The sequence below is a fragment of the Octopus bimaculoides genome, chromosome 25 (assembly GCF_046866305.1).
Source record: "Octopus bimaculoides isolate indiv1 chromosome 25, ASM4686630v1, whole genome shotgun sequence".
Taxonomy (NCBI): Eukaryota; Metazoa; Mollusca; class Cephalopoda; order Octopoda; family Octopodidae; genus Octopus; species Octopus bimaculoides.
The window spans coordinates 10,070,852-10,090,914 of NC_142952.1; the positions used below are offsets into that span (position 1 = coordinate 10,070,852).

The following is a 20,063-nucleotide window of genomic DNA, read 5'->3' on the forward strand; positions in this document are numbered from 1 at the left end:
ACAGAAGTGTGACGAAAGAATTCTGGCTGAAATAAGATTAAGATTAATGTAATATAAAGCTGAAGCAAATTAACACCAAATATACAGTGCATGTGTTTTTATTGGCTAAACTGGCAATATGACCATCCCCAAGTACAACAACATATATTTATATATATATATATATATATATATATATATATATATGTACATATATATATGTGTGTGCGTGTGCATGCAGGTGCGCACACACACACACACGCATGCATACACACACATGCACACACACACACACACACACACACACACGTGTGTACTGTGTTATTTTTTAGGACAATGGATATTCTCACGTTTTTAAAAATTTTTTTATTAAATAGTAAAAAAACAAATATATGTAAAAACACAGGCAGAAAAAATAATTTATGTTCACTAATTCTACAGAAATGAATTCTTGAGAATATTTATGAAATAAACTATATCCTGTTCAACAATGTAGAAAAAAAGTTTCTATAAAATTTAACTTTTTGACAATGAAGTTATTTGATATGTGTTATGTGATATGAATCAAATGTGACAGTCTTCTTTTTTTCTCAATAACAAATGTTTCTACACTGTTTTAAGGAAATATGTACCTGAAAAAATACAATTACATATGCATTTATACATACATACATACATACATACACGTGTGTGTGTATGTATGTTTATATATATATATATGTATGTATACATACATATACATATATATATAATATATGTATATGTATATTTACATATATATGTATGTATTTATTTATTTTTTATTTATTTATGTGTTTCAGCCAAGTGGCTGCGGTCATGCTGGTGTATGTATATATATATATATATATATATATATATATTTATATATATATATATATAAATATATATATATATATATATATATACATACATGTATATGTATTTATATATATATTATATTAAATCAACTGTTAAGAGCTTCATAGGTGATTGTATCTCTTCGTCTTTTGCAATACCGACCAATAGTGATTACTTGCACTATATTGTTCCAATGTACTTGTTTTCTTCCGATGACAGTGGAGAGAAACCAATATTTCCCACGAGAAGGTATAGCAAGGATTGAATTCATTGCAATCCACAGTATGTTTCTACCAGTTCTTGACCAAAGCCAGATGAAGTCGATCCACTTGTAGATGGCAGAAGATTTCTTTGCATATTTGCGTTTTCTGTGGGAGAGAACAAGGAACTTTTCTTTAAAACATGTATTTCACATTACATTTGTTAAGTAATAATGTTGTTAGTTATAGTTTTGCAAATGGAATGATCACTGGTTCACTATGTTTCTGATGGCCAGAGTCACAAGGGAGTATCTATAACTCAGTGGTGAACACTAATGGACTGTGCTTAAAAAACAATGTTGTTTACATCTTTTGCCAATATACATCAGTGAAATATATGCATAAATAAATACACACACAATCTCATGCATAGAAATCCATGCTTTCTACATGTGTGCATGTGAATGAATATATATAGATATATATATATTATATTATATGTATTTATTTTCTCCTAATTAATAAATAACTCAGACAAAATAAATTGGTTAATAGATACCAGGGAAGCAAAGATCACAAAATGACTGCGGTGTAACTCCTGTTTATGAGGTAGAAACTTCTTGATATTTTGGGTACTTGAGTATATATAAATTTAATGAATGGAGTAAAACGCATATGTTAACTGCATACTTTTATTTCCAACATATGTTTCGAAGATTACAAATTATACCTTCCATAGGAATCGGCGATGTTAAAAATGTAATCTTCTCTTCAGGGAAATGCATGAGAATCAGTTCAAATGTAAGGCATTTTAACCGAATATGAGAACTATAGTTGGAAATAAAAGTATGCAGTTAACATATGCGTTTTACTCCATTCATTAAATTTATATATATATATATATATATATATATATATATATATACGGGATATTCAAAAAAACTCTCTGCAGTGAATTTTTTCATCCTGTGCATGCACGCTATCACTGCGTGGGTGGCTGGGTGTCAGCCATTGTCCCTCAGTCATTGTGTACCCTTCAGTGTGTCTACATACTAACCATTGAAGAACGTACATTCTTAGTTGAATGGGTGTTTCGAGCTGGAAACAAATACACAGATACTGTGAAACAGAAGTTCAGTGAAACTTTCCCAAATACTGTTGTTCCACATCGTGACACTGTGTGGGGTTCGGTAAGAAAATTGAGAAGCACAGGATTCTAATGGCACAGGTACCCACTTGCCATTGGGCAAGCTGGCAACCTGGCCAGTTTGCAACTGCACATCAGTATACGCCAGAGACTTCCACTCAACACATACATACACACACAGGCATATAGAAACACGTCAACTCTGCACATATATGCACACACCCACAAGACTACACAGACACTTATGCAGGCACAGAACAATAAACAGCACATGGCAAAGGCTCACACCCCTGTCCATGGGCACATAGCAATGTATGGAATGATAACATGGTGTTCACCGTCCAATGTGGATTAATGCCCACAAGTAGAATTAATAATGTGTGTGTCTGTATGTCTTTGCATTGATTTAAATGTAAGAATGTGTGTGTCTGTTTGTCTGTGCATCTGTTAAAATCTCTCAATACAGCGAAGCTCAAATGCAAATCTCCCGGCTTAAAACCTTATTATACCACCTGAGGTATCTTCTATGCACTGTGTGTTGCGTCAGGTGATGTATTGTTCTACGTCCACAAGGGAGCGGTGCATCTTGAAGGTGAAACAATTGTTGTGGTGATATAAATTTTTTTTGTTGGTACATTCTGTCTTCTCTTTTTATCTTTAATATATATGTGTGTGTGTGTGTGTGTGTGTGTGTGTGTGTGTGTGTGTATTCAGATGTAGTTGGGTTGGCAGTTTCAATCATTACAGCCATCCAGTTGTTGGAGTTATATCATGTAAGCACAAAAGCAAGGCATCATTCTAGAATTTAAAAAAAAAAAATTTTTGAAACAGAAAAACACTCGAAATTATTAGCATATAATAGAACAAGAGAACATAGACGACTAAAGAAAATAACCACTATTTTCATATACTGTGAAAAGTAATTAAAAGATCATTTTAAGAAAATATCATTTGTGAACTCCAACAATGGCCTCCAACAACTGGATGGCTGTAGTGGCTGCACTTACTGACCTGACTTCTTTTGAATTCATTGAAGAGGCACCCACTGTGAATAAGGTCAAAACCAAAGAACAATACCGTACATCCTAGCATCTGCATACCAAAATAAGTACAATATCACCTCCTTATAACTACCACTCCCTCCTCTATATTCCACACAAAAATGCACACATGCCCCGGTCAAATGTCTCCCTCAGTCAAACGTCGTTAATGCTATATCACCTGAAAAAAGGAATACATGATCGTGATCAGCCGGATGTTCATCTGTGCTGTAATCATCCAATAAATATGGACTAGGATCTTACAAAACATGTGATTGGTGGAAATGCACATAGCAATGCATTACAATATTAGTAAATTCCACCCAAGGGTTATTATTATTATTATTACTATATTTATCCTACAATTATATTGGCACAACTCAATGCAACTCCAAAAAACTGGTATCGCCAGTTGACAACACTAGCCAGTAGCTGGCACAATAGAGTAGGAGCTTTTATCATTCATATTCAAAACATTACCTCTAAATGAACTTAAAGGATATATATATATATATATATATATATGCCTACTTTTACCTATCTACTGTATTGTCTGCAAATGAACAATATATATATATATATATATATATAATGGTGTGTGTGTGTCTACACACGCATATAGATATATATATATCATCATCGTCGTTTAATGTTTGTTTTCCATGTTGGCATGGGAAAAGCTGTATATATATATGTATACACACACACACACACACACATTTTTTTTTCTATAGTTTCAGCTCAGAGCTGCAGCCATGCTGATGCACCACCGTTTTGCTGCACTGTTATTACTGAGAGCCACCTACAATATGTGGCACTTGGTGAAGAATGGAGTTTGATGTAGCTACCCTCATTTGCACCTCTTGCCGTGAGGTAGGTTCATCTGGGATTCTCGACAGGAAGAGGTCCAGCTTTGATTTAAAAACGCCTACATCTACTTTGTGCAGGTTCCTCAGGCTCTTTGGAAGAATATTAAAAAGCTGTGGGCCTCTGAAACCCAAACTGTTGCAGTAACTGGTCCTGAAGTGTGATGGTGTTGCTGGGATCTTTGGCACTATGCAGTGCCGTCCCATTCTGGCATTGGTGTAGCTTTCAATGCCAAAATTTGGCACAATTCCTTCCAGGATCTTCCAGATGTATATTACTGCATACCTCTCCCGCCTTCTCTCCAGGGAGTAGAGTCTTAGCTGTTTCAGCCTTTCCCAATAGCTGAACAGTTGCAAAGAGACAATCTTCTTTGTGAATCTTCTCTGGATTGCTTCAAGGTCCGCTGTTAACTTCATACTGATGGGTGACCATAGCTGTGAGCAGTAATCCAGGCAGCTGAGGATGAATGTCTTCCAGAGGACCATCATGTTTTCCTTATCTCCGGTTCTGAATGTTCTCAGGATCCATCCAGCCAGTCGTCTGCACTTTGTCACCATCCTGGTAATGTGCACTTGGAAAGAGATATCATCACTCATGTCGATACCCAAGTCCCTCACTGATTTAGACTCTGGGATTGAAATTCCCTGCGGACCAGTGTACTCTGTAAGTTTCATATTCAGTTTTGGACGTTGGTAGCGCAGGGCTTGGAATTTTCCAGCATTAAACTGCATATTATTATCCTCAGCCCATCTGTAAATTGTGTTCAACTCCTGCTGCAGATGTGCAACATCACTGGGGTTCTGTATTTTCTGCAAGGCTTTCGTATCATCTGCATAGCTTGCAAGGGTGGCTATCCGGGCACTTGAGGGCATATCTGAGAGGGCCACTATGAAAAGCAGTGGTCCCAAGACTGTGCCCTGTGGAACACCGCTCACTATTTGTGTTTTCATAGAGGTGGCTCCATTAGCCACTACTGCCTGACTTCTATCTTTCAGAAAGTCATGTAACCATTCTCCAAGCTTTCCAGTTATGCCAAGATCACGCTGTTTGTGGCATATCATACCATGATCCACTTTGTCAAAAGATTTTGCAAAATCAAGGTATATTACGTCCACATTTGAGTTGTTGAGTAACTGCCTCAACACCCAGTCATAATGTTGTAAGAGCTGGGTCAGGCTGCTCCTACCTGGTCGAAAGCCATGCTGGGTATCACTCAGCAAGTTATTTTCTTCAAGGAATGCAATTTTAGAGTTAATACTAACAAGTGTAAGTTGTGTATAAGGGAATCTCTTGCCATCCTTAGGTCCTTTGAGCCTAAAACATTAAATAAATTGGAGAAAAAAGTACGTGAATTTTTATCTTCACAAAAGTGAAAAACAAATATTACAGAAATGTTACCACCATCACTCAGACAATGCAAGCAAAACTAATAAAAAAAATATCTGACTGAACAGGCTACAACCAGCCGAAACGCATGATTAACCCTTTAGCATTTAAACCGGCCATATCCGGCCAAAAGTATCCTGCCTGTTTTATGTTAGAACTGGCCAGATCTGGTCTCTCACACCAACCCTACAATATCGTTTTAAAAATTAGCAGCTACCTTATCAAAATCTCATAGCTACAAGATAATGCATGATTAGTTCAAAACAATGTGGATAAAAAAGCATCAATTTTGGCAGAATAATGTGAACACTAAAGGGTTAAACACTTAAAACTCACGGAACTGTAACTATGTACATCTTCCCAGTATGGAGGACATAATGATGATGATGATGATGACAACTCATTAATTTTAGTTGTGCAACTATTGTCACATGCTTTTAAAGGCTGGTGTGCCAGCAGAATCCTTAGTACGCCGAGCAAAATGCTATGTAGCATTTTGTCCGTCTTTATGTTCTGAGTTCAAATTCTGCCCAGGTCGACTTTCATCCCTTCGGGGTCGTTAAAAAATATGTACTAGTTGAGCACTGGGGGGGTCAATGTAATCGATGGTAATTGTTCAGTTTAGGGATATTAAAAAAGCAAATAAAAATTTAGGGACATAAGTAAAGGGATATAAATAAGTCAACTTACTTATTTATGTCCCAAACAGCAGAAATACTGTAATTAGGTACCATGGCAAATTACAATTTTCGTATGTGTCATCATCGTTTAACATCTACTGTCCATGCTAGCATGGGTTGGGCGATTTGACTGAGGACTGGCGAACCAGATGGCTACATCAGGCTCCAATCTGATTTAGCAGAGTTTCTACAGCTGGATGCCCTTCCTAACGCCAACCACTCTGAGAGTGTAGTGGGTGCTTTTACGTGCCACCAGCACGAAGACCAGTCAGGCGGTACTGGCAACAACCACGCTCAAAATGGTGTATTTTATGTGCCACCTACACAGGAGCCAGTCTAGCGGCACTGGCAACGACCTCGCTCGAATGTCTTTTCACGTGCCACTGCCACAAGTGCCAGGAAGGCGACACTGGTGACGATCACGCTCAAATGGTGCTATTTACGTGCCACTGGCACAGAAGCCAGACAGCTGCTCTGTATAAATTCATAATTAGTTGATGCCATGCCAACCACTGAAGAATCTTGTCTCAGGATTTGGGGAATTGGGTGATATTTCAAGATTCCTCCATGATTGATTCACGGTTGAGGATTTCAATTTCAGGAATAATCAATTGCAGTCCTGCTGGTCTTCCACGTTCCATTCTGATCAATTCGAAAATTAATAATACCTAGTATTTATATTGTTTAAAAGTAAGTTTGACTTATTTATGTCCTTTTACTAGTTATGCCCCCCCCCCCATTTTTATTTACTTTTTTTAATATCCCTAAACTGAACAATCACTTAATCGAATTACCCCGCTCACCCCCAAAATTGCTGGTCTTGTGCCAAAATGGGAAATTATTATGATGACGACGACGACGACAATGACGATGTTGGCGGTATTAGCCTAGATTATGCAGTCGTAGTCTACCTGACGCTTTACGTATTCATGCACACAGTAGCTCGAAACTTGTCCGACATTATTTTGTTTACCTTAATTGCTTACCTTACATTCTTAACATAATTGTTTTCGAGTAGAAGTAATTTTCAACAATTTAATTTTATGAATACATTTTTATATAAATAAATAAATTTAAAAAAAAACAGTTTTGTTCTATATCATTAACGTAAATGCTATCATGTGAACAAGGTAATCGCCCGCCTTTTTCAACTGCTCTAAATTTTCAACGAAATCGTTAATCTACTACAGTTTGTGGTTAACAACGCAGATATTTTCATTGCATTTTACTTTGTGTTTGAAATATTTTTAGGTTTTATAAGGTTATTCGTGAATAATTCACCATAACAGTGAGCAACAATATAGAATTTTAGTTTCATGACAACTGATAAATAATTTGCGATCACATCAAATAATTCAAATTGCTATCATAAATGGGTTAATCTTTTTTTTAATGATATTTTATGGCTCTTTGTTGATGTTTGGTCCTCGTTTTAGGTTCAGTCTCACTGAATGGCACTTTAGACAATTTTCTATAGTTCCAGCTACAAAGCCTTATGAGTGAATCTGGCAGACGAAAACTGATGGACACGCCTCGCGCGCGCGCGCATATGTACACACATACACACACTCAACACATATAGGGGGTAACAATGAGTAAGATTTACTGCATTTTTTAAATTTGAGACAGTGTTGATTTGATGGAGAGAGTGAACTAACGTATGGTACGAACATCTAATCACTATAAACAAATCATTTGTGCAGGTCGTCCGGCAAAAAGTTGAAAGCTCATATGCCCATCATCTTCGACGTATATTAAAATGGGGGCGAAGGCGGCGAGTTGGCAGGATAGTTAGGAGGGTGGATTATTATCGTTGTTGTATGTATTTCAACAATCCCAAACTATGAGAGTCAGCCGTGGTAAAGGTGATGGTGGTAGTGGGTGCTAAAATGGCCGGTTTGCTGTGTCTAAAGTAGTTTTTGATATGCAAGTGGACACGAAAAACGCAAACTTGATAAATAAAAAGCGAAATGACCAAATATACTGATGGGGAAAAAATTTTCAAACTGTTTGGCTGCAGTCGAACCATGTAAAAGGTAGAAAAAAAGTTATGTTTGTATGTGAATTTAAATACGAGAAAAAAAAAAGTAACAATATCTGAAAAGATTTGCCGGTCAAACCGCCTCATGATCTCAGCTGACAAAATGAAAAAGGCATTTTACAATATCCAGTTTGTCAACTCCTACAATTAAAATAAACCAAGGGAATACTAATGAAGCCAGTGATTGTATATAAACCATGGGGTTTTTTTTTCTAGCAACGTTCAACTAAATGATGGTTGATGGTTTTAATGCAGATGGAATGAGGTCAATGCGAACGTCTCGCAGAACCAAGAGAGACTGAGCAGAAACAGCAATCGTGAAGCAAATTCACTGATTTAAAACAATACAGTGACCTCAGAATCTGGCTCATAACAATTGAGAATGATTTCAAACATGATTCTTTTGACATAAGAACAATAAAATCCTGATGATAGACATGCAGACTCAAGCTGAGTTTATAGGGAACAAAGATGTTTTTCAGACAAATATTTTGATAATAGCAGAAAACAATTTAAAAATTTGCCAGGCGTCGGTCGATGAGATTCTGGTTAGTTTACACAAAGAATGAAGGCCGCATATATTGTTTCAAACTCTGTTTTGAATGTCAAAGAGCTAAACATAACTAACAATAGATGTTTTTTTTTTTTTTTTTTTACTGGAGGAAATATACCAAGTACTCTGTACTCAGACTCATAAAGAGAGCAGAAAAAATATAAGAGAAAGAGAGAAAGGGTGAGAGACCAGTGAGTAGTGTTGCCAGATTCAAAAGTTAGAGGAAGTGAACACACACACACACACACACACACACACACACACACACAAAAGGCGTATACCAAACAATTTTAACTCATTGATTATACATTGTGTTTAAAAATCGAAACGCAAGAAAGATACATGTTTAAAGAGAGTACGTAATTGTTATTTTGTATTTAAAATTAAAACACAATAAAATGTTCTAGTGAAATTCAATTATTTTAAACGTGTGAAGTTAGTCAAATAAAGTAATGATTTAAAAAAAGTTTTTCCCAGGCCATAGATTAACAAAAAAAAAAAAAATGAACGAAAGAAAGAAAAGAAGAGATTCTACTTTTACTGCACATGCCAACAAAGAAGTTTTTTTTTAAATTGTTGAAAAAAGCGTCAATTTTGAAAATTAATGTGCTCAAGGGAAGCGGTCTTTCTTCTTGTTCGCCTATTTGCCACGCCAATGACAGAGAGAGAGAGAGAGAGAATCCAATAAAATACAGTGAATCAATAACTTGGAAGTATAGATAAATAAAAAAAAGAGTACTAAAAGGTCTTATCTGTTCTTAGCATTGGAAGGACCGAGTGTGTCAACTGACGCATTTTGAAATTTTAATTGTACACAATTCAAAAGCTATTGTAGATTTTGACATCATGGTGCTTGACTTTTCATAGTTTTATGATACCTGTATACACTATGAATTATAGGTTGTTCGCACCTATTGTAACAAAAATAAACCCCACAGACTACCTGTAAGAATCACGTGCGTCAATTGACGCATTGCAAGCTTTTGGAATTTGCGCCTGCTTTTGTTTATAAATACATGTGACAACGTTTTAGATATTCAGTAATTGCATAGGTTTTACAGTGCGCAAAACAAAACTTGCATTTTAGTCGGAACAATTCGTCGGAACAGAAAAGAATCATCAGGAGCAGCAAAACGGGTGAAACCAGTCCATAAAACTGTGGGTTTGAAATCTGCAGAGAAACCTACTGTCACACTTGCATTGTACGAGTGCAAAAAATTCAAAGTCTGTTGTTGTTTTGTAGAAGTTCCTTCTGGAAATAACTCCAAGAAGCCTAACACTTTATTTTTTTTTTGTAACAAAAATAAAGTAGGCGTAGACATGCTTGACCACACGGCAAGCTTTATTCAATCAAAGCAAACAGCAGACGATGGCCAATGCACTTATATATATATATATATATATATATATATATATATATATATATATATATATATATATATATATATATATATATATTGGATATTGCTCTTATAAACAGCTGGTAATATACACAAGTGTTTGCAATTCTGTCATTGGTCGAAGAGAATATATTCAAAAAGTTGTTGAGGAACTTTGTGGTGATTCGTGTACTATCAAACGCCCTATTGAGGAAACCTACCTCTAAAAATATAGTCAAACGAACATGTGTGAAAACAAAATGCCGAAACAGAACCACAGAAATATATGGAGTCTGTAAAAAAACGTTGCGATAAATACTCTTTTACTTGTTTCAGTCATTTGACTGCGGCCATGCTGGAGCACCGCCTTTAGTCGAGCAAATCGACCCCAGGACTTATTCTTTGTAAACCCTTATTCTATCGGTCTTTTTTGCCGAACCGCTAGGTTACGGGGACGTAAACAATGTTTAGAATTCCAATAAATGTCTATTTTTTTAAGGATGAATTTCTTTCAAAATATCAAATTATTGCGACTATTATCAGCATGAAGTGATAAAATTCAATAAAATTAATAAAGGTTTTCTACCTCTTCTTGGAAAACATCTTTGCGTCAATTGATGCATTCTGGTCCTTAAAGGTAGGTGAAAAGCCCGGTCCTTCTAATGTTAAATGCCAAACTTCCATGGCTTAAAAACTTTAAAAGTTATAAAGGATAGGCATACAGAGACCATTAGAGGGAGTGGGACTTTGTAAGTAATGGACACATCGCGAGGACATTAAACTTAAGTTCGACCATATTTTTCCTCGAAGATCTTGAGAAATGTAAAAACGAAAAAGCTTAATGCTACAAAACTATTCAAAACTGCCATGAAAAATGATTAGAAATGACTAGAAAACACTGGGGAACATATTTAAGGTATAACACAGGTATGCTGTGTGGTTAAGAAGTTTGCTTTGCAACCACGTGGTTTCGGGTTCAATCCCACTGTATGGCATCTTGGGTAGGTGTCTTCTACTACAGCCCCCAGGCCGACCAAAGCCTAGTGAATGAATCTGGTAGACGAAAACTCAGTGGAAGCCCGTTATATACACACACTTACATACACACACACACTTGCATACACACACACATAATTGCATACATACACACACATGTATGTATGCATGTATGTATATATATATATATATATATATGCTTGTATGTATGTGTGCATGTGTGTGCGTATGCATATATGTATGTATATGAGGACTTGACACATCCCTTAAATCGCAGCCTTGGTTTCTGCCAGGGTTTCTTTCCACTAACAAGTTCCCCATATAGCATCTGTTTAGGGATCCTGCTATCCTTCATTCTAATAAGGTGTCCAATCCAACGGAACTGGCGCTTGTGCACTATCGCCACAATACTCAAGATATCAGCTTTCCTCAAGACCTGTAAGTCTGGAGTTTTTAAGGTCCAGCCAACATTCAGAATGTGTCTCAGACATCTCTGATAGAAGCGTTCAAGGGCCTTTCCATGAGGTTTGTAAAGGGTCCAGTTCTCACATGAGTAAAGGAGTGATGTCAGTACACATGAACAGTGCACAGCAATTTAATTAAAGACCTGTGATATGCAGGAGACTGACTGGGAGAGCAATGCCTGTCATCGCCACAGATGGAGGAAGCAGGTTAAGGAAGGGGTTGACACCTTTGAAAAAGCACATATTCTTCATGAAGAATTTAAGTGTGCTGCTCGAAAGCGCACTGCTGGTGTAGTGAATGGAGAAAGCTTGGTTTGCAATGTTTGCAGCGGTGTATGCTTGTCAAGAGCAGGGCTCATTAGCCACCAACGGAGCCGCAAATGCAAAATATAAGTTAGTCCCAGAGCGCACAATGTTCTTAAAGGTCAGCAATGGTCTTTCTCGGTCACGAATGGACGGCCATCATGTATGTATATATATGCACGCATGTATATATGTGTGTGTGTATTCGTGTTTATATTTATGCATGCTTGTAAATATGTATGGATGTTATTGTTTGTCTTTCTGTCTATGTTTGTTCCATCACCGCTTAACAACCGGTGTTGGTTTGTTCAAGTCTCCGCAACCTAGTTGTTCGGTAAAATAGACCGATAAAATAAGTATCAGACTTTAAAAAAAAAAAAAGAATAAATAAGTACTGGAATCGTTTATTCATTGAAAACTCTTCAAGGTGGTGCCCCAGTATGGACGCAGTTCAATGAACGAAAGAATGAAAGGATAAAAAATAAAAGATGAAATTGTGTATGAGATCAATAACGAAGAGACCGAATTCTATTGTTGTTAACTGTAGCCTGGCATGACGCGTGCTTGTTGAGCAGCTGATACGCATGGTTCGATATAATTATAATGGAAAAGCCTGCATCACATTATATAAACACTATTATCGATATCGCAACGACCTTGCTCAACAAAATACGAGTTCTGGGTGTAACATAAGCTTTCATTGGAAAAAATAACGTAGCTGCAGTGTGAGCCGCCCCACACAGCCCTTCAGTTTGCTGCCTCCCTCACTCCAAGGGTCTCAAAGAGAGGGTTCTTTTTATTTTTTATTGTATCTTTCACTTGTTTCAGTCATTAGACTGCGGCCATGCTGGAGCACTGCCTTGAAGAATTTTTAGTCGAACGATTCGATTCCAGTACTTGTATTTATTTTTTTAAAGGCGGGTAATTATTCTATTGATTGTTGTTTTTTTGCCGACTCGCTAAGTTACAGGGACATAAACACACCAACACCGGTTGTCAAGCGGTGGTAGGGGGCGAACACAAACACAAAGACACACACACACACACACACACATGAATATATACATATATACGACGGGGTTCTTTCAGTTTCCATCTACCAAATGCCAGCGTTCTTTAAAAAACATTAATTAACAAGTGTACAAAACTACCGTATATACTTATGTAAAAATTGCCCCCTGCTTTTGGTAAAAAAATTAAATAAAATCCTGTAAGTTAGCATATATCTCTTGTAAAAACCCAGCAGATCAACAGTTACAAATAAAGCGATTACCTCATACATAAATGTTAAACTTGTCATCTTTGTGTTGTGATTACAATTCACAGTGGCGTAGTTAACAGGAGAGTAAGGTGAATGACTGCTCTCACCAAGCACATTTTCAAAATTGGCACCTTTTCAATAATTGAGAAATGGGCCAAAAATTATTTGGTGTGTCTCACGGCAATTCATATAAATGTTTTGCACAGATTTTTTAAAGCTTATCATCAATGCCAGGCCACAACGTTTTAAATTTTCGCCGTGAAATTGTGTGAAAACGCTCTCTAGAAAAGAAAATCACAACTTTACAGCCAGTTTGGATCTAGTTCAAAACGGGGGCACCAGTATTTTCTTAACGAAACACTTTGAAACTTGGGACACTGGTAGAATGTGTCATATAAAACATCTTTTTCTCTTAGTCTTGTTAAGAAAAATTATTATATTGCAATTTATTTCATGTTAAAGTTGTCGTATTTCTGTAATTTCAACCAATGACTGACGTCCATTCAGCCGAATATATTAAGTGCTGACTACGTAAACAAACGATTCTCAAACGATTCTGGCGGTGATAAAATTATTATTTCCTTGTCAAAAAATGGCTGAAGCATATTGGCAGTAGCTAATAAACTTTTCTATTATAGGCACAAGGCCTGGTTTTTGAGGGAAGGAGCAAGTCGGTTAGGGCTAGGGTTAGGGAAAACGAACACACGTGTGTTGCCTCTCTGCAAAATGTCAGAAGTAATGGAGATTAAATACGCTTTACACCGCTTAAACTGCCAAAGGAGTAACTGTAAACAGCTGAATACTTGTCAGTGATTGGTTGAAATTATCGAAATAAGACAATTTTTTACATGAAATTAATTCGAATACAAAATTTTTTTTCTGTTCTATAACACAAAATATCTATTTTGAAAGTCTTTCGGTACCAAAAACACTACATAAAACATAAATGAAAACTGGTGCCCCCGTTTTGAACTAGATCCGCCAGTTTTTAAAGTTTAAAAGTTGATCGAAGTTGCCTTGGAGAGAAATAACTGGGTTGTGGGAAGAGAATTTTGTTGTTTATGAGAATCTAGTGAGAGACAAGAAAATGATTCAAACTTGAGACAATGCCAAATTACGGTAAGAGAAGTTAACTAAACAAGTGTCCAGAATTAGCGAGAAAACTTGTAAACAGTGATGTAACTAATAGAGAAGTTAGGAGAACGACCGCTCCAACCAAGGACATTCTTCAAAAATTGGCGCCTTTTCAACAATTAAAAAAAACTCTTTAGTTCGCTTGTGTGATAAAAGTTGAATCTTTTTTTTTTCTTTTTTTAATCGAGTGGCCTAGGAAGAACTTTCTGGAGTCATTACTTTATTTGACCAACCTCCAGTGTTTTTGAACTGTTTTGTTCAATCTCTTGTGATGTGATGGTGGCCGCTGTCATCTGAAGAATCAAAACAAACCTCAAGGCCAAATTCTCTGGCGTCTCTATTTATTTCCGTCTTCCCTGTGGTTTGATTAAGTACCATTGGTATACAAATTAATCTACTGAAGTTCTTTTGGATCTTTTTTAAAACGGGGGCCACATTTTTCATTAATGAAACACTTTGAAACTTGGAACACTGGTAGAATGTGTCATATAAAACATCTTTTTCTCTTAGTCTTCTTTAAAAAAAAAAGAAATCTCTAAGTTATTCCATGTTAAAGTTGTCGTATTTCTGTAATTTCAACCAATCACTGACGTCCATTCAGCCGATATACATTAAGTGCCGACTACATAAACAAACGATTCTGAAACAATTCTATCGGTGATAGGGTTAGGGTTAGGGTAAAACAGCAAATTTAAAAAGAAAACAAATAAAACGAAGAAAAAAAAAAGAAAATGAAAAAAGCAAATAAAACGAAGCTATGGCTTAATCAGCCAAAGGAGTAAATGTAAACAACTGAATACTTGTCAGTGATTGGTTGAAATTATCGAAATAAGACAATTTTTTACATGAAATAAATTCGAATACAAAAATATTTTTCTGTTCTATAACACAAAATAGATAAGTATACGAAGTTTGAAAGTCTTTCGGTACCAAAAACACTACGTAAAACATTAATGAAAACTGTGGCCCCCGTTTTAAAAAAGATCCGTTCTTTTTCTTTTACAATTAGCGGTCTTTATCTTTTATAGACAAGATTAAACGAGACAAGGAGTTTTATTACTGTACCTTGATCGGCTTCTCCGTTTGTTCCTTCTCTTCGAGACCATGATGAAATGAAGCCAAATTAATGATTCTAATAATCGAACATTGCTATTATTATTATCATTGTCATTATCATTGCCATCAGCATCCCCAACATCATTATCGTTATTGAAACAAAACGGAAAAGAAACAATGAAAGTAAACCAAATAAAATATAGCAAAATGAAAACACCCAGCAATTTGATGCCGGGCAATTTTCGTAAAAGAATCTGAATTAGCCAACTTTGGACATTTTTGTTTCTGCTTAAAGACTATCATCGCTTGAGGCAACAGTCTTTTTGTCGACTAAGCATTGTTAAAAACCATCACTTCCGGTAGCTATTAAAATAGAATAAAATAAAATAAAACAAAAACAAGCCAAGTATTGTGACGTTATAGAAAAACCATGTTCTTTCTTTTTTTCCCTTGATTTCACGTGATTAAATAAATAAATAAATAGAATCTATGTTACTGTTTAACTGTCGTCTTTTTAAAACTTTTATTTTTTAAATTTTATTCTATCTTTTGTATTATTCACCTTGTTTAAGTTGTCCTGAATGTCAGAACAATCTGGGACTTTAATTTTAATTTTTAAAACACACGTCTGCTGGACGTGGACGTCACTCGCCGTCCCAGATTAAGATGGGTGTCTTTGTTAGAAAAGTTCACTTTGTTTCAGTATACATACCACATACACACAAAGACAATCAACAACCCCCTCTCGCCACACACACACACACACACACACACACACACACACACACACACACACACACACACACACACATAAAGTAAGAGACACTTCTTCACACATAAACACTCCTGTTCCTTTCCTGCATCCCATGTTTTCCCACAGACAATTAGGGTGAACATTAATCGCACCGGGGCCGGCGCTAGGAAGTGCGGGGCCCAGTACGGGACCCATTTAAAGAATTGTCAGTGGGCCCTCTACTCTACTTAGAGAAGATATGTTTCTAAAGTCATGGTAAATCGATATGTCGCACGAAAAGATAAAAAGAATCGTGTGGATATTTTTGCTTGACGCAGTCAAAGGCTTTAATTTATAACGCCCTGTACTCGAGCGTGTGCGCGGGACCTTCTCTTGGTGTGGGGCCCTCGCTTGGCTCGGCGCCCAATTTGAACATATCTGTCTAACTGGCTCAAAGCCAGCCCTGGTCGCACCAATCTCACCAGTGCAAGACGAATTACTGTAAAACGCACGAATAAAAGCTCTTCCTTTCCTGACTAAGCGTAAGAAAGAGATGAGGAAGATAGAGAGAGAGAGATAAAGAAAGAATGAGACAGCGCGTGCGCGCACATATGTGCGTGTGCGGGTATATATCTGGATGTAGTCCTGTCGAACTTAACCGGTTCCGTTCTCCCCAGTGCTGACTTAAATGGCAAACCCACACGTGTATGTATACAGGGTGTCCCAAAATTAAGGTAACCAACTTCTTTCCAATTTTGCCAAAGGAAAATATAGTTATATTTCGGATCCGAGCGTTGCAATGCAATGATAAAGGAAACACAATTATGACACTACCACATTTATTCGATATGATCCCTTCCGTTTCGAATTACAGCCTTACGTCTAAGTGTGAATGCTTCACACGTGACGCGCAACTGTTCTTGTGAAATCAAAGCCCCATTCCTGGCCCCTCGTCTCCAAAATGGCCGAATAGAAAAGTCCAACGGGTTGAGATCGGGGCTTCTTGTGGGCTATACATCCTTGCCTATGAACAACGGTATGTTTTTCTGAATCCAGTGTTGTGTCTGTTTGGTGCTGTGGGATGGTGCCATGTCCTGTCGGAGGCTCCAAGGCGTGCCTTGAAAGTGCTCATTCGTCCATGGAAGCAGTTCAGCTTCCAGAATGCCGCTAATTTTTCGCTGGGTGTTAATTTTAAAACGCGAGGGCACAAAAACGAGGTGAGACCTTTCAGTGGCTGTCACAGCCGCCCAAACCATAAGCGACTATGGATTTTGACATCCATTTACGAGTCTACCCTCGACGGATCCAGATACACTCCAAAGTCGGTCATTCTGGTGGTTTACTGTCCGTTCGATATCAAATTTCTTTGGGCAACGTGCCTTCAACAATCTGACGCAGGATAAGACGATTTCTCTCCAGTCTCATGGCCTTATAAACTTGCGTGAGCGCAAGACGGCGGATCATCTTGTAGGAGTGTGTCCTGAGATCTTCCTTCAGCACTCGGTACATCGATGTTCGGTTTATTTTTGCTGTAGTGGCCAGTTTTCTGTTGGAACAACGAGGATTTCGCCGTATTTTTTCTATGGTACTTTTGATCAGCTGAAGGGTCCGCTCACTTCTTTTTCGGTCACGACCAGGTCGATCAGTGGTGGAACCAGCCTCTTGAAATTTCTTGACAATTTTCCAGACAGTAGTTCGGTTAATTTTAAGCTTTTTTGCTATAGCTGTATTACTTTCGCCTCCTTTGTGGTGGGAGTTATGATTGTATTTCGGTCAATAGCCATTATCTAATTTATAAATCTGAATTTATTTAGTCTGAAACAAAAAGAAGGCACACTAAGCTTTTATAACGATGCGTAATTTCTATATCTTATCACATTTATTGATAATTATTAAAGCCCGAAACTTCGGTTGCCTTAATTTCGGGACACTCTGTATATCTCTACACAAGACTCTTAGCCTTGACTCATGTATGTATGTATGTATGTATGTATATATGTATGTATATATGTGTGCTGTATTTGGAGTCAGTGCATATGCAGATTTGCTTGTTTTATTTTATGCATGTATTCTCATGCATATAGTTGCATGTCAAGACATGCGCATATATACTTAAATGAAAAACTTCTGGAAAGTTTAAAAATTTTTTACAGCCGCAGTAATGGCTTGAACCTGTAGTCTTCGAATCAGCTTTCCCCTTTCTGGTTTTAAGAAGCCTAATTTCTCAAGATTGGTATTTAGACAGTGTGTTACATATCACAGGGCCCCAATAACTACAGGTATAAACCTGAAATTGTAATCTGGATAGAGTAACTACAGATTTCTCAATAGTTCAACATCTTTTTCACTGATCTTCAGCTTTATGTTAACATCCGCTGGGCAGCTAATTTCCACAGCTGTACACAGTTTCTCTTCTTCATCCCAAATCATTATATCAGGTCTGCTGAGCTTACATTTTATTGAGGTCTTGACTGGGACATTCCACTAGTATTCCTTTTTATTATGAGTGGCTATGGCTTCTACCATATCGTGGGTTCTTAGTTCTTTGTCCTCAGAATTATCCTTCCGATGGATTTCATTAAAGAGTGTCCTAGCTACATCATCATATCTCATCGGTAGATAATACCGTGATGACATTTTCGGACAACTGCTTATGTATGTATGTATGTATGTATGTATGTATGTATGTATGTATGTATGTATGTATGTATGTATAGCGGGTATAGAGGGCTCTGGATAGTAGTAATACTTTCGACGGCTGGTATATTGCTCACCAGCTCACTAGGAATGGAAGGGCATCAATGGCCCTCATCCTTTTCCGGAGTATCTCTCATGCATGGGTCGAAAGTTCTCGGCAAAACCCACATCAGGTGACGGTCTTAACACAATCTCACAAGGTGAATGACTTTCATGGTGAAACTGTAGCCAAAATGAACTGTAGAAGCCTCGTGTTCACGACCTATGACAGTCACCTAGTTTGAAGTAATTAATATCCTCAGGTGAAACCGAAGATAGAAATGGTAACCAAATCAAAATCGTGACTCCATATCAGATTAAACGCAACCCCGTTTAACAATGACCTCGCCATTTGTTTTCTCACCTGGGTGGATGTATTAGATGCGTTATTGGTATTCGACAAGAAAGGTTTGTAACAAAGAGAACAACAACAGGATTGGCACATGGAATATAAGAACATTGAACGAAGATGAGGAATTAAAATAACTGTTGTGTGAGGTGTTCATTTATCCTTCAATGTTCATTTATCCTTCAGTGTTCATTTATGCTTCTCACTACTAAGACGTGATCGATGCATTCCTGAATCCAGCTTGCTCTTCCCTCAGCTGAGTTAATCAAATGGAAGAATACTAACTGGTCGGTAGTTCTTATTTTCTTTACTGCCCACAAGGGGCTAAACATAGAGGGGACAAACAAGGACAGACAAAGGGATTAAGTCGATTACATCGATCCCAGTGTGTAACTGGTACTTAATTTATCGACCCCGAAAGGATGAAAAGCAAAGTCGACCTCGGCGGAATTTGAACTCAGAACGTAACGGCAGACGAAATACGGCTAAGCATTTCGCCCGACGTGCTAACGATTCTGCCAGATCGCCGAACTACTGGTCTGTAGTTCTTGTATCACAACTCATACGCGCTTTCAGCCACTGAGGACCCTACCATTACCGAGACCTCTGTTGAGTAGTTTAACGAAGGGTTCCCCGCCGTTCCGAAGGACGGTTGCAGGGATACCACCATCACCCGGAACTTTATCTTCCCTCAGTCAATTGACAGCTGCTCTCATCCTAGAAGGTAGGAGGGGGTAGGATGGGATGCCATATTCTGGTTGTCCGGATGTCTCCTTGTGCAGTAGAGCTTGGTACAGTCTTGGTGACTTGTCTCTTCCAGTGGTCTCCACTATCGTGTCCATGATGGTAGTAGTGATGGTGTTGCCATAGGAATTCAGGTCGTGATTTCTCGGGACTCAAA

At 37.4% G+C, this 20,063-nt stretch overlaps 1 protein-coding gene across 1 annotated transcript; it reads right to left on the reverse strand.

Annotated features, from left to right (window-relative positions):
• Positions 1-384: 384 nt before the first annotated feature.
• LOC149131091 (uncharacterized) lies at positions 385-15,728 on the reverse strand. The gene is made up of 2 exons (XM_089342124.1): positions 15,354-15,728; positions 385-1,205 (listed from the first exon to the last, which is right to left on the reverse strand). Exons 1-2 carry the CDS (start codon positions 15,392-15,394, stop codon positions 944-946), a joined length of 303 nt encoding a protein of 100 aa, XP_089198250.1. The 5' UTR covers positions 15,395-15,728; the 3' UTR covers positions 385-943.
• Between the last annotated feature and the right edge of the window lie 4,335 nt (positions 15,729-20,063).